The sequence below is a fragment of the Vanessa cardui genome, chromosome 7 (genome assembly GCF_905220365.1).
Source record: "Vanessa cardui chromosome 7, ilVanCard2.1, whole genome shotgun sequence".
Classification (NCBI taxonomy): domain Eukaryota; kingdom Metazoa; phylum Arthropoda; class Insecta; order Lepidoptera; family Nymphalidae; genus Vanessa; species Vanessa cardui.
The window spans coordinates 14,291,765-14,307,520 of record NC_061129.1 but is presented as its reverse complement, the minus strand read 5'-3'; the positions used below and the strand labels follow the sequence as shown (position 1 = coordinate 14,307,520).

General features: G+C 32.6%; 2 protein-coding genes across 2 annotated transcripts; one reads left to right on the top strand and one right to left on the bottom strand.

Moving 5' to 3' along the window:
• Window positions 1–4,017: 4,017 nt before the first annotated feature.
• Window positions 4,018–11,034, bottom strand: LOC124530881 (TBC1 domain family member 20). The gene is made up of 8 exons (XM_047105236.1): window positions 10,784–11,034; window positions 10,500–10,628; window positions 10,260–10,366; window positions 9,851–9,988; window positions 8,872–9,074; window positions 8,013–8,229; window positions 7,811–7,920; window positions 4,018–6,665 (listed from the first exon to the last, which is right to left on the bottom strand). The coding sequence occupies exons 1-8, from the start codon at window positions 10,932–10,934 to the stop codon at window positions 6,473–6,475; spliced, it is 1,248 nt and encodes a 415-aa protein (XP_046961192.1). The 5' UTR covers window positions 10,935–11,034; the 3' UTR covers window positions 4,018–6,472.
• A 1,179-nt stretch (window positions 11,035–12,213) lies between these two features.
• On the top strand, window positions 12,214–13,081 carry LOC124531393. Its single transcript, XM_047105962.1, has one exon. It carries the CDS (start codon window positions 12,264–12,266, stop codon window positions 12,975–12,977), a length of 714 nt encoding a protein of 237 aa, XP_046961918.1. The 5' UTR covers window positions 12,214–12,263; the 3' UTR covers window positions 12,978–13,081.
• Window positions 13,082–15,756: the final 2,675 nt, after the last annotated feature.

Below are 15,756 nucleotides of genomic sequence, written 5' to 3'. Positions count from 1 at the left end.
TCACTTGACATAAGAAAGTGAAGCATTATTTCTATACAACGTTTTTCAGTAAGGCGGTTATGTATAAACTTGCCAAGAATATATTTTTAATATTTGTAATTTTACATAATTTCAGCTCTCTGCTTCAGGATATTAATTTATTGTAGAATTAATTACATGTGGTGCAATGTTTTATTTTTATAAGCAAAAGTCAATCAATTTCTTTTATGTAATATTATTATAAATATAACAATAAATTTTAATATATATGTATACATTATATATATAATTCATAGTTATGATTTTTAAAATTATTTCAGTGGAATCTTTAGTTTTAAACAAGTGTTGTAAACTTTTTTTACATATAAAGAAATCCAGAGTTTTTTTATGTTCATGGTTATCATAAAAAAAATAATTGATATCCAGCTCTCTGTAATATTTGGAAGTTTCTTTGATTTTACTTCTGTATGAAACTTTTCAGCCCTGGCCTGATATGTCGCACTCACTAATGTTATGGTGGCATTAACATGGGCATGGATAATTTATGGAATAAAATACTCATAATTCTGCTCAAGAAGTTAAAGCATTTTTTATAAACTCATAGCAGTCCTACCTAGTTACTCCATTTGGTAGTATAATATCAATTATAGCATATATAATTGTCTAACAACGCATGAATAAATATATGTGAATTTATAGCATTCAATTATTTACCTTAGCTTTTATGGCTGTGATACAATAAATTGAGAACTTATTGAAACTAGCTATGTTCTATTTAGCAATAGGAAAATCTAGAATGACCAGTCTTTCTTTCGTGGTACAATATATATATTATTATGTATAAGTGTTATATTTTCAGTCTTTAATATAAATAATAATTATTTAAATATTTACCGATTAAAAAAAATGTTTTAGATTTACAGTCGAAATAAATTAAAAAGAAAATAAGTAACGTAACACCATGTTTTATTGTCACCCTACATCACAAGTCGTCCTCTCGCTCCCTGCGAAGTACAAAAACAGATAATATTAAAATTAACTTAAAAAATAAAACACGATTTCATAGTAAACATGTAATAGAGAATACTCGAGTTATTCATATCGATACTTCATTATATTAAAACATTTAACACTATGATTGAATGGTTTTATTAGCAAATGAAAACCTGCCACTATAATCACCTGCCACTCATCAAATACTACCATCAAACGGTCGCATATTGTTGCGTTCTGTTTGGAAGATTCAGTGAGGCAGTATAATTACAGACAAGGGACATACAATCTTGGTTCGCAAAGTTGACGCTACAAAAAAAAGAACTAACTAATTATGTTACCAAAATTGATTTACAGTGAAAGTCCTAGCCTTACGGTCAGCCTAACTCACCAGCATTGTATATAATAATCGATATATGTTACTAAACATATACAGTAATTCTTTGTGTATTTTGACATATTGGACTATTATACATTTCAGTTGTAAACGTAACAGGATTAGAGTAAAATATGAATTTACAAATGTGAATTATTAGAACTTAAAGCAATTAAGTAAACATAAAAGGAACCTATATTTGTGTTATTGATACAATCTATATCAATATGATAAATGTATGATTGTCGGTAGATATAATAAAATATATACAGTGTAAACTCCATGTAACGTCACTCGATTTAACGGCAAACTCTCTAAAGCGTCGAAATCAATTGGTTTTAGTTGGTTTAGCTTGTATTCTATACAATGATACACTCTACATAACATCACACCCACTCTCAATAACGACAAAAATTGAGAAATAAAAATTAAGTTTTTTTCCTTTTAAATTGCTAAAATTAGAAAAAACTGCGCATCTGTGTACGTTCTTTTGTCGCTTTATTATTCTAGCCCTCAATAAACTCGAATGTCGGCACCACGCATTAGGAACTTTCTAAGAAATTCGTTAATTTGTTTACAAATTGGGATTGCTTGCACGTGTAGACTGTGACCATGCCTAATAAGTATGAGTCATGGATTACAACGTTATCATATGTATTCTACGATTGATGAGGTGGAAACAGAACTTGAGTTTGATAGCGACGACGACCTTCCATTAACTGAGTGGATTCAGCAGGTCAACTTTCAAACCTACATCGAAGTAGACAACTGCCTGTTTACAACGGCTTCACTCACAGACATAGAAATTTTGGATTCAGTGAGAAAAAACTGAGGTTCAAGAATAAAGAGATGAAGAAGATGAGACGGATGAGCTTGAGCCTCCGCCAAGCGTTAAAAAAGTTCTGAAAGCAGCTAAATTATTGGAAAATTACTTCCTTTATATAAGATATAAATAAAAAAATTAAAAATATACAACAAAATTGGTCGTGCAGCAAAAGGCGTCAGACAAAAATAACAGAGTATACGCAATAGTGTTCAAATAAGATATATATATTTTTTGTACATAACTACTAACAATAGACTAAAATAAACTTTTTTTTCGAATTCTGATTTTTCTTCTCTTCATTTAACGACCACTCTTTATAACGCCATAAAATGCACAGTCCCTTCAGTGTCGTTATATAGAGTTTACACTGTAATTCTTTTGACACAAATTTCAAAATTTGTATTGTTTTGAGTCTGATAAAGATGTTTTGATTGACAACTTTACTTTTCATTCTATTTTATTAGTGCAATAAATTTTTTATAAAGTACATATTATTGATATGATAATCTTTAATGATTTTTTGTTAGAAAAACATAAATTAATAAAAATAAATCCGCTCTAAATGCTGATAGGTTGGGACCTGAATAAAGTGCCGATAGCAACGCAATCAAGACATCTATTTGTATGTGCTTCTCTATTACTACTATTTACACATTTAAAGTGTATATACTGACTAAATAAAAAAAATTATTCTGACTACACATATTAATAGGTCCTATAGTAGCAGCATTTATAACAGATAATATTTGAAGAAATAATTAAATAATCAGGCGCAAAATTTGCACAGCACATATTTCAAGTAAGGTGTTTATTTTCATGGTAATATTTAATAAAATTTCTAAGAATTTTTATAATCATTAAACCACATATAAAGTATAAAATATGCATTGGTGATAATTTCCACCGTTTTTTAACAATTCAGATACATTGTTTTTCAATTATTCTTACATTTTAATTACATACATTATTTATCAAAGAAGATACAGAAAATAACTAACGTTATATTTTATAGCTTAGTACAATAAAAGTGAAGTAACTAATTAACTAGAATAATTGTTTGGTTAAATAATTTATATTAAGAACTACAGAATATGCATACATTAAAATATTTAAACATTGGAATTAATGATTTGTTTTATTACAACAATTATAAGCATAACTTCACATTTCCACAATAAACAAAGTGTAATTACATTCAAATTCTTCAGATTTTATAATCACAATAATGTTTCAAATACTTGAAATCATACAAAAATAATAGCTTTAAAATAACTCATATATGTATTTACAATTGAAAATAGCACTAAAAAGACACCAAATGTAATAAAATTATGACATGGATGAAAAAAAAAAACAAATTATTGTGCCCGTGAACATTTTACTCTTATTACTAGTGCCGTGCAATCTAGATGGTTTTGATATCGATGATTTTTTCATACTCTAGTTTCATAATCACTGGCGTCGTCAAATATGACAAGCATTCCTCGTTTAGTAACTTATGTAGAATTGGAATATTTAACTGTTAAAAAAGCACACAAATCATAATATCATTGTGTGTAGTCTGTAAATATGTTTATGGGGTTGGTGGGTTCACATGTGCCGGATGAAAATCTGGCAATCTGTAATAAGTTCCTAATTTTCATCTCAACCGGAGACACAGGCTGTTACTTTACTATGAGTACACACACTACTGCTCATTAAACTAACATCAATTCAGAACTCACTCCTCACACATATAATAATGTAATTAAAATTATCAAATTGACATAAATTAATAAATGCTAATACTTTCTAAATATACACATAAATATTTAATGTGTAATAAGTTGCATGCCCACTGAAATGGCAGTCAACTGTATCTGTACTTGCTATTGTCATTGACAGTCGCAAACAATTACACATATTTCAAATTTTGTTGGCAACTCATCAATTTGTTGGAAATCTCAAACAGTGGGGATGCATCTTCACACCCGAGACATGCAGGATATACACACTACGAACTAACAAATATTAGGAATTAAATAACTTTCATTTCGTTTGGATAGCATACATTTATTAACAACATATTGTAAATATGCACTTATTTGTAACAATAAGACAATGCTTAGTAATAGTAACATTGATATAGACTTAGTTGTATTAGAAATCATATGAAAACAGTTCATTCGAAATCGAATTATTACTTTTAATTTGTGTTTTTGTCTAAATACTAATGGTTTAGTTCCTATTTGAGAAAATCGATTTTCTTACATTTACACGATTAAATAGCTTAGACAAGGTTTTAAGTTTATCTTAAAATATGACAGAAATAAAAATATTACTTTCACTCATGTGAGAAAAGGATAGCAAGCTTTTTAAATTTGTCAAATAGTATAGAACAGAATCACCTTATCAATACAAGATAATTATATTAAAGCACTTATACATTTAGTAATGCTATAAGTAATTTTTTTTGTTACATAAATACAAAAATTTAGAAATTGATTTTCCGGTAAAATCCGGTTTGTAATCAGACTAGGGAAGAGAACTTTTGTTTCCATTTCGTTAAAATAAGTGATAAATAATAATTGACCGTATTTATGTATATTTAATATTTATTTGACCAGTTAAATACTAGCAACACACACAATCCTTTGATGTTTACCGCCTAAAACGAAGTCAAGATCCTCTATATTTTGTTTACAATTATTTAGGTAAACAATTTAACTATACATTGATAACATAAATATATCCATTTGTGGAGACTCGACTATACGACTGCCAACGAGAACAGTACAAATAAGACTTTAATGAAGTCTTTACAAATATCGCCAATGATCTAATCATAACTAATGAGGAATGAATGAATGAATGATCAAACGAGCTTAAAATAAATAATATCACAATTGCATAAACACATTAATTACACGAAAACATAAATAATTTACAACGAAATGCCTAAAGTGATAATTTAAATCCAAAGTACAGTTAAACCATAAACTTAATAATACGAGCTATCTGAAAATCTCTTCTAAGGTGCGTTCAAGGTTACCTCAATAGATACCTCCTGTCCAGTGTTGCCAACGTTACAAGTTAAATCGAATTTATACGACCTTTTTGGCTCTTGGACGATGTGCGATCAATTAATTGAAGTCGTACGCAAAATATACAATCATATTTCAAGGCTATTTATTCATTAATGTTCGACAATTTTCTGTTCTTGGTGTTCTTATTTTTGCTTCCCTTTATTGAAATTTCATTACGTACTACTTTCTTCCTTTAAATGTTGGCAAAATACGATCTTCCAAAAAAATAAAGTTGGCAACATTGACAACTGTCGTTTGTTTAACAAGAAAAATGCCAGTTGGGTGTTGCCTTGCAATTGCGTAGTTACGAAGGCGGCTTTTTGTACTCACAAAGAAATCCCATTGTCTACTCGTATCGTTTATTGTTCATATGCTTGAACACTGATAAAATTAATTGGTTTAAAATCAATTAAAGTTAATTTAATTTGAGTGTTTTTTTATAATTTTTTAGTTAATCTGTATTATAGAGATCATGAGGAAATACAGCGAGGGCTTCATTCAAATAGTGGTTACATACATTACTATGTTAAATTAATTTAGTACTCAAGTGAGAAATGACAATAATTTAAAACATTAATAAATAACATAGAAGAAAGTGTTTTTGTTTTCTCCTTAACAATTACATTTTACGATACCTAACAAAATTGTAAAAATGTTTAAAAAGACATTTTGGTACTATTTTATATTTGAGTTAAAAATAGAATAAAGTTAGAATAATTTCCTTTCAAATATACACAGGTGAAAATTAACATTTTTAACTTAAACATAACTTTCAATTGCATTTACTTCTGTAATACACATATAAAATACATCATCAACCCATTAATAAAGCTTGTCGCTAGCAAAGGCAGTTTAGTTATTAAGTAAATTTTTAATCGTTTTCCTAAGGCCTGCGCCTCGAGCACTACCCCTACAAGTCTGCGCTCACCCGGCAGTCTACGTGGGACCTTACCTGTTATCGCGAACAAATTACTCAAGCCAGTCCTCTAATATAGCGCAAGTACAGTCGCGTGCACCCCTACTAGAAACCTAACATCGGAGTCCTCACTCACACCGCGCCACTCGACCGTCGCCGGACATCCGAACCGGGCCGCGGCTCGTCCCGGCCGGGCCGCCGCGAGACGCAAACGAAACTACCCCGCTAAAGAAACAAAGTCAAGCAGAGGCGAGGCGGGCGGTCTCGCGGGCGCGCGGCGCCCAGAAGCGGAACAGGACGAACCGGTAGGCGTGGCGCTACCTGAAGAGGTCGGGGCGGTAGTACACGTAGACGGCCAGCAGCGCGGCGGCCAGCGCGAGCGCGGCGCGGCGCGGGCCGGGCCGCCGCAGCGCCGCCGGCAGCGCGCGCCAGCCGCCCGCGCGCGCGCGCCCCGCCCGCTCCGCCGCGCGCCGCCGCATGCGCTCCTCGTCCGCGCGCCGCTGCTGCTCCCTGCCGCGACCGATACTTAAGCTCATTGCTTCGGATCCGAAGCTTTTAAAGCTTTTTAAAAGCCCCGTCCGAAAATTATCTTTACCCTACGTCGATGAAACAGCAGGCCTTTGAAGAAGGCGGGATTTTTAATACCGTAATCAAATGGGTCTCTTACCGTAATGATCCATTCTTTTATAGATAGGTGTCCCCTAGATTCAGTATTGGGACTTTCATGAAAATTGTCAAAAATTTAAAACTATCACCTAGTATGTCTCAATCAAAATTGAGTTAGATAAAAAATACTGAATGTAAGGATAATTCTCTATTGATTAATTTATGTTAATTAATACTTTAAATTTATATAATTATGTCACCGTAAGATTACAAAAAAATGTTAGATTACAATCTATCTCGTTAGATTGTAAACTGTCGAAATAATGCACCATGAAATATGATTACAATTTAACGCATTATTTTTCGCTATATTGTAATCATCATCAGCCCTTTTTTGTCCACTGCTGGACATAGGCCTCTCCAAGTGCACGCCACTGTGGTCTTTCTCCGGCTACTTGGAAAATATACTACTATATTGTAATCATCGAGGTTAAACTGTCAGATTACAATCCGTCCCGCGTCAAATTCTCAACTGTCAAAAGCTCTTCCTGATTGGCCGATCTTATTGTAAGAACTTTATTATTCGGTAGTTTACAATGTATTGAGGTAAATTTTAGTTAAATTATAAAAATCCTAACCTAACCGAAATATTATGAACTATGCACATAATGTTCAACCAATCAGTGCGTGAGATGCATTCCGTTCTAAGCCAGTTCACAATTTGACCGCTATCCATCGATAGATTACAATATATAGCCTAAAATAATGTGTTAAATTGCAATCATATTACACGGCTTATAATATTTCAACAGTTTACAATTTGACGAGATATATTGTAATCTAACGATGTTTGTAAGCTTATGGTGACATACACACTTTTAAACGGCGGTTCTTCCTCTGATAATTCCACTTGGAGAATTAATTTTAATGGAGGCTGTATTGGATCGATCTGATTGGCACTTCAACACAAAATATGGTATGGTATAATATAAGTGGCATAATATTAGTGAACAAAAAATTGTGCAACAGAAGAAATGCAAACCACTCACTCTCTTTTCTCTAGCGCGGCGACCTCGGGCTCCAAGTCGGTCGGGTCGTTTTCGTCGTATAACTTTTTCGCCGTCACCAGGATGTCTTCGAACGGCAAGTCATCCGGTAACTGCAACAGAAGCGACAGGGCGTGAGCGCGGGCGCGGTGCGAGGGTGGGGGTGTTGCGGGGGGCGGGGGGGCGTGTGGGGTGAGGCGCGTACCCGGGACAGCAGGCAGTGCATCATGGCCATGTCGCAGTCGCAGGCCAGCACGTCGGGCGCGCGCTGCAGCACGAGCGCGGCCGTCACGTACACGGGGAACAGCGGCGCCGCGCACAGGAAGTAGTCGTACAGGCGCACCACGTCCGCGTAGCGGTTGAGGCTGTGCCCGAACCACGTCAGGTACCACGGCAGCGCGAACATCGTGCCCACGCCCGACCTGCGCGGACACTCGTGCCATTAAATAAACAAGTGTAACCAGCACATACATATAAAAGAGCCTTGACATTACTTAATATCCTATTTTAAAACTGGATATTAACTACATTCGGCGTTAAAAGAGACATTGGAAATAAATAAATATAGCACGTCTTTAGTATATTTGCACGATTTCTAAATTCTACTTAAGATAGGCGCACACTGAGGCGGACCGCAACGCATAACAAAAATTCTCCTGAATCAGTTTCATACATTTTGTATGGGCTATCGCACACCTCAGGCTGGCCGCGACGGGCCGCATCGCAACGCATTGGCGCATCGCTAGCCAGGCGTATTTTTGTGGCGATGTTATGCGTTGCAATGCGGCCCGTCTCAGTGTGCGTTAGCAGACGCAACAAGTAGACGGCTAAATGAGTGCTGTGCGTGAATTACCAAACAGAAACCGAATCATCAACAATATTTATTGATTGCCAAAACCTGACTGATTATAAGATATTGCGTTGCGGTGCGGCCCGATGCGCCTGCTATATGCTTTGGCGCAATTTTCCAATGCGATGCGTTTAGGCCCGCCGCGGCTATAGTTTGCGCGAGCCTTTATATGACAAATAATACTAAGGCTTTAATGAAAATAAACCTATCTTACTTTTCTAAGCAGTCTGCCAGTCTCTCATCAGCTCTGCGTATCACAGGCAGCATATAGTTGAGCAGGTGCTGTGTGGGCTGCATTGTAGTCTGCATGAATGGCGCTAGCGGCGCACTGGGCCCGTATGACAGTCGACACAGCAAGGGAAACGAAGCTTTGTCACCACACACCAGAAGTAACGTAATTGCTACATCATGGTAACCCTAGAATATTAAAAATAAATATTAACGAGCAAGTAATACTTGTATTTTTCAATGTTCGCAATTTTATCTGCAGATTTCCTTATCAATCATATTGATTCCATTTAAGTATCCATTATTACATCGTAAATATAAACAATGCATGTGTACATACTTATGAAAAGGTAACCTTTAATATTCAAGGTCAATAGTATTATTGTTATGAAAGCATTTTAACTTGAACATTTAGTACTATAATTATTTTTTTCTTTTTACTACGAGCAAATAGTTTATTTGGTCTTATGTGGCTTTACATGAAATTTATTGGTTCATTTAATTCAATTCACTAGTAATCATAGTGAACAGGAAGTTAGATGTTATAAAAACAAATCAAAACTTCTGTCATTCTTCATTATTAATGTAATAATAAAATACAATGACAATCATTATATATGTACTATTGTTATCAAGTATATGACACATAATTGATTATATATTTTATTCAGATAAATTATTCACATTAATAAACCATAAAAACCGTCCAAATACAATGTCTGATTGTCTTAAACTAAACAATTTAGAATGAATAAAAAGGGGGCTTATTTCTATTAATTTTTAAAGAATTAATAATAATTTATAATAAAAGTGTTTGTCAATATAAAATGATGCTGATAGTGTGTCAGTTCATTTATTAATAAATATTTACTTTGACTATAAATAGACAAGAATATGTTGCAAATAAAAAAAAACAGAACAAATTCCTTTGAGAATACTTGTTGTAGTAAGTATAATATACTAACTTGATAATATTTCAAATGCGGGTATTTCATGATAACTCGTAAAATGAGCACTGTCAGCTGATCCTGGAGAGCCACTCTCTGCTCATATGGAATGCCAGGGGGGAAACGCTTTAAAGATCTATTCACATCCAACACAACCTATAAAATAGAAGAACATTATTTTAGTATATTTAGGCATATAATTGTAGTTAACTAACATGACTGTATTATTAAATGTTGAAAAAGAGTAACCAATGAGTTTCTTGCCGGTTTTTCTCTGTAGAATCTTCCAAACCAGTGGTAGTTTCACTTCATATAGTTGTTAAAAGACAATTCAATAGTGCTTATAAAAGAATGAATAAAGTATATTTCGATTTGATTTAATAAGTTGACTGATGGGTTTGTGACCAAGTAGATACGAAAATTTTACCTGATTATATTCAGGGTGTGTGGACAGTTCATCAAGTGATGGTGGTTCTGTCATTTCTTCTTGTGTAACACCAACTAGTAGAGGCCATATTTTTCTTCTATATTCATCTACACAAATGATTAAATTTGGTTAAATGAACAACAAAACTCTTATACTTAGTTCTTATTAACATCATGAACACTCAAAGTGAAAGGCGATGTGAAGTTACATTGTGCATAATTTAAAAAAAATTAAACTTACCAGAAATTAAACCAGCTTTACTTTTAGCAAAGTTTACCCATTGTTCTAAGTTTACTACATCCGGGTTTGATAGACATTTTTCCAGTTCTTTTCGCTTCTTGGTGACATCAGGGTCCTCGAACTCAAAGTCTAAATAAACAAAAAGGAAGTGACAGGAATTGATCTTCAATTTTTAGCCTGTTATTGAAAACAAAAAATGATACTTTCTTATCACTCTCGTTAATTGCTTGATAGTTTCCGAGTTTAATGGAAAAATAATAAGTCATAATAATTGTTTACAATACCTTCATCGAATTTCAATTCAGAAGGCGTAGAGATGTCATCGATATTTTTTGCGTGATTTAAGCTGTTGGAGTCCTTATTTGAAGTCGGTGAACAGTCTCCATTAATAGTGTATTTATCACCACTATCACCATCGGGACTAATAGATTCCATCGTAAGAAAAGTAAATTTAACCAACCGAAAACATTACACCATCCTTCTCTTGAGAATGTGATGACATTTCTTATTTCTCAAACCTTAAGTGTCAAATAGTGCATTTAAGATAATGATATAATTAATATTTATAAAGTATGAAAACCGATTTGACGTTTTTTTTTTAATTATTTACATAAAGTTATAAAATAAGAGATGAAATAAACTTCAGGTATTAAACCGAAAAAAAAATCAATACATGAGTTTAAAAAGTTTTTGAACGTATTTTAACGTTTCGTTTCACGCCCAGCACCAACTATTAAATTTATAGTTTACCTTATAGGATTACTCTCTTTTATTACAATTTTTATAATATTAATAAATATATATTTTTACTTATTAAAAAAATATATATAAATTAATATTTTTGGATTTTTATTAAATTGCGATTTACTAGAAGTAAATCGCAGGCAAGAACGCATCCCGCGTAAAATATAATTTATAAATGTAAATTTTCCCAAATAACAGGTACTATTGAAATATAAAAATCTATTTGAAAAATTAAACCATTGATCTATATAAAGTTTTTGCTCACAGTGAACAGTCATGTGAACATGGAAACTTTTCCTACAGTCACATAGTATATTCGTGGAAAGATTTTTTCTTATTTTGATTTTGAATCCCTATCATAGAAGTACGTGTAATGTTATCCAATCTTTACCGGTATATAATGCCATATTATCACAGGTGTTTTTTCGTTGTTGGAGTGTTTTTATTATTTTCCGTATCTACTTAAAATCTGATACTGTGAATGTGATCGCGGGAATTATGGTTCTTAGGTGAAAAATATCTGAACATTTTTTATAGATTATTCCATGATCTATAATTGTCGTTTAACCTTTTCTATGATAGCACTAATCGTTTACGAGAAAACACGTAAAACCAATGCTTTTGACCTTAGACCTTAAATTTGTTTTTAATATTATTTTTAATACCATGTATGTTGACATTATATATTACATATGTAATACATAATATTCCTACCAATTTAAAACTAAAATAATTGATTTAAAGCGTACCATTAATTTTTTTTCTGTTTTAAAGGCAATTTAAGGCAATATTCATTACATTTTTATGTAGGTATTTATAACTACAATTCGGGCTTGTCTGGAAATGCATTCACTAATTTGTCTGGGTATAATTAGGACTATGTAATGACACTTTTTATTAATAAATAATATAATTAATGTCATTGTCAAAAAACCAACCCGATCAGGGTAAAAATATATAAAATAAAAAATTAATAACGTGTATTCATTTTATTAAAATCAATTTACTTATAAAAATATAATGGATATTGAACTTGATACGCAAGATAATATCGTAAGAAAAATCGAAGATATTATAGATATTCAAAAAGCAAATGGTAACATCAATGTCCGACAAGTTGCGTTCAAGCTACCTTCCCAAACAAATAGTAGCATTTCAGCTAATTTAGGGAAAAGCTTAGAAACTGGTCTGTCAATAGTTAAATCAGAACAATTCAAGAAGAAGGATAGATCACGACTAAAGTACCAAAAAGAAACGTCCGACGTGATATCATGGCCTAGCGATTCTGATATCACTGTATTAAGAATGAAGCTACGTGCTAACGACATGAATGATAAAATGGATAATGTGGCTTTGGGAGACGGTCTTCACCAACCCCACAGCTCGTCTATGGTTAATTTGGCGACACTTATGTTACAGTCGCAACGTGCCTCTAAACATAGTCTTGATGTTGAAGAATATTTATTACCATTGACTTCTTGGGAACACGCGAGAGGTTCTACTGCGTGCTGCGAAAATACAAAAAAACAAATAACTCAAGCTGTTTCAAATACATCAGATATGCATAAAAAAAGAATTGTTACTAACAATATTTATCAAGATGGTGACATTTCATCAAAATTTTGTGGCAGCGATTCGGACATTACTACTAAGTCCAAATTTGCAAGATTTTTACGCCTATACTTTTGTCCTTGCTGCACTTGCCTTTATAAATTGGAAATGCAAGAGAAGTAATTACTTTCTCTACCAATTTTTGAAGGAAAATATTAGTTGGTGTCTCTTTATAGACAAAGTATATGAAAACTTTGATTTCAATGACATTATAATATTATATTGTCGTTTTAAAGCTGATTTTGATTTCTGTTTTATTTCTTATAAAGAAATATCTATCTATACGAATCGAAGGCACTTTTTCAGACTAAAAAACAACAACAACCTGTAAATTACCACTGCTGGGCTAAAGGCTTCCTCACGATGTTTTCCTTCACCGCTGAGCACGAGATGAAACATAAAGACAAATTTAGCACATGAATCAGCGGTGCTTGCCTGAGTTTGAACCCGCAATCATCGATTAAGATGCACGCGTTCTTACCACTGAGCCATCTCGACTCGACTAAAAAACCTATTTCAAAATTTCTTGATGACCTCTGTTCTATATAATATGTACTCACACTTTTTTTCTTTACTTTTGTTTTAATATAAGTTTAGGGCATTCCTGGCTAAGCTAAGAATAAATCAATATATTGTCGGTTGATAAACACGTCTAAGCGTTTTACTTGATCTAAAATCAAAGAGATCTTTAGAACTTTCCACATATGATTTGGCATCTGGAAGTGGCTAAGATAAAAACAAATTGACTTATGTATATTTTAAATAATGGTTTCACTGATATATGATAAACCACAATTTATTGTGAAGTGTAAGCTTAACCACCAAAGTTTCCAGTATTTCTTCTCTACATATCAGAATCTAAAGAACGAACAGTTTTGTAAATGAATCTAAATTTTCACGAAATTGCAAAAATATTTACGTATTATTTTTCTTTCGTAGCTAAAAAAATATAGTAGTTGCCTTATCTAATTAGTGCAACTCCTCAGGGGCTTGTGACCCACACCTTAAAAAACACCGTTGTAAGCTATAATTACTAAAACACTGTTACTAATAACATTCTTTGCATTTATCATTTAAGTACCTGCATATTATTATAGGCGAATTATTCTAGTCCTCCAATCGAAGTTTGGCCCCGTCGTTAAGTCCCAAAGAAGACAAGAGGACCTTGGCGACGAGCTGAGTTCTTACAAATAGCAGTGTAGGAACAGGACCGGTATACGCCTGAAGGGCTAATAATTAATCATAACAGTGACAAAATCGTAACTCTGGATTCGATATAATTATTTAAAAACTCTATTGATATGCCTGATATTTATTAACGTATTATGAGATTCGTACTCCAGATAACCTTCTTAAAGCAGGCTACTAGCATTCCTATTCAATTATTCAGCATTCCTAATCAGCATTCCTAATCAGCATAACAATGGTTATCCTCATATATAAAAGTTGATACCATGATATTTCAAGTGGTTAAACATTTTTGTCAATAAACAGGAAACAATGTTTACGACTCTGATAATGATCATTTATATAGCTATAAGTTTAAACTGTCTTAAAATTCTTATTTATTTTGTTCACGGAGAGAAGTCATCAGTTTCGTAATCCACCTTCGCATGTTATAATGTCATCTTCATCTAATAATAATAACATTCCGACCGAATTTCTAGCATGGTGGTCAAAGACAAACAGACATCAACGCAGATTATTATGTACTAATGAACTAGGCTTCACTATGTCTTATTACCCCTAATTATTGCAATAGTATAATAGGAACTCCAATTACTCGTAGTCTATTGTTCATTCGACTCTGGTTTGACCTCGGGATCTTCAGCCTCATAGAAGAGTCAGCTAGCGATTAGGTTATGAAGGCTGCAGAAGTATCGTGGTTCTTTTAGTCCATTAAGATAATCTTTCTGATAATAAGGAAAAATATAGATTCCTAATTTAAATTTTGAATATAACATATTAATATAAGCAGACGTATTAAGTGCATAATAAAAACATTGCCATTTTATTTTAGGTGTATATATGTTTATTAATTGGTTTTATTTGCATACTATTTAAGTATAATTTAAAGTATACTTCATACTTGATCCTGGAGGATACAACAAAACGTCAAAATGCATCTTGATACTGTCAACAATTTTATGACCTCCTTATTTCTTGATGTTGTAAAGTGGAAATAACCATGTCGAAAACATTATTTGCGTCAATTGCAACTTAAGGCATTTTAGAAAAAAATAATTATTATCTAATAATTCGATTAAATGTAATATGTATCAAGACGAATGTTATATAATAGATTTTTTATGAATTTATTTGTAATTACCCTAATATAAAAATAAATCAAGCACAACGTTTTTTATCCATAAAAAATTCTAGTTCATTGAATTAACATTTTTAAAAAGTTCATAGTAATATACTTATTGATATTAATAATTTTGGTTCGTTAAAGATCAAAATGTATTAATTTACTCGTAAATATGTAAGCTCACACTGTATTGTTACGGCATTTTCCACGATTTTCGAAAAAAAAAATTATGTTACTTTAGTAGTTAAGTACAGACTAAAATAAACTTTTTAAAGATATAAAGTGCAGGAATAAGCTATGAGATGCTTATTCTATACTATATTGTATATTTGGACAGATTGCAAAAACATCGCATGAATATCCCGAGTTGATTAAAGGCAATTTAAGAGATCTACTAAGCGTAGGTTTGTGGAAATAAATATTGAGACCTAATTTTATTCGATTCATAAAGGTCTTCTTGCAAATTTCGTAACCATAAGAGAATATACAATGAGAGAGAATTCTAATCACAGATTAACCACGGGAAAACTCAGTGCTAGTAGTAAAATCTTAAGATCTTTGATTAAGACTGTCGTGTCATCTCGGATCGCA

What these genes read in the sequence shown, in the direction of transcription:
- LOC124531393 (XM_047105962.1), top strand. Translation starts at nt 12,264, where the DNA reads ATGGATATTGAACTTGATACGCAAGATAATATCGTAAGAAAAATCGAA.
- LOC124530881 (XM_047105236.1), bottom strand. Translation starts at nt 10,934, where the DNA reads ATGGAATCTATTAGTCCCGATGGTGATAGTGGTGATAAATACACTATT. An exon ending in TGAATTGAAATTCGATGAAG is followed by an intron (nt 10,629 to 10,783) that starts GTATTGTAAACA and finishes TTGTTTATTTAG; the next exon opens with ACTTTGAGTTCGAGGACCCT. An exon ending in CTGGCAGACTGCTTAGAAAA is followed by an intron (nt 8,230 to 8,871) that starts GTAAGATAGGTT and finishes GTGTCCGCGCAG; the next exon opens with GTCGGGCGTGGGCACGATGT.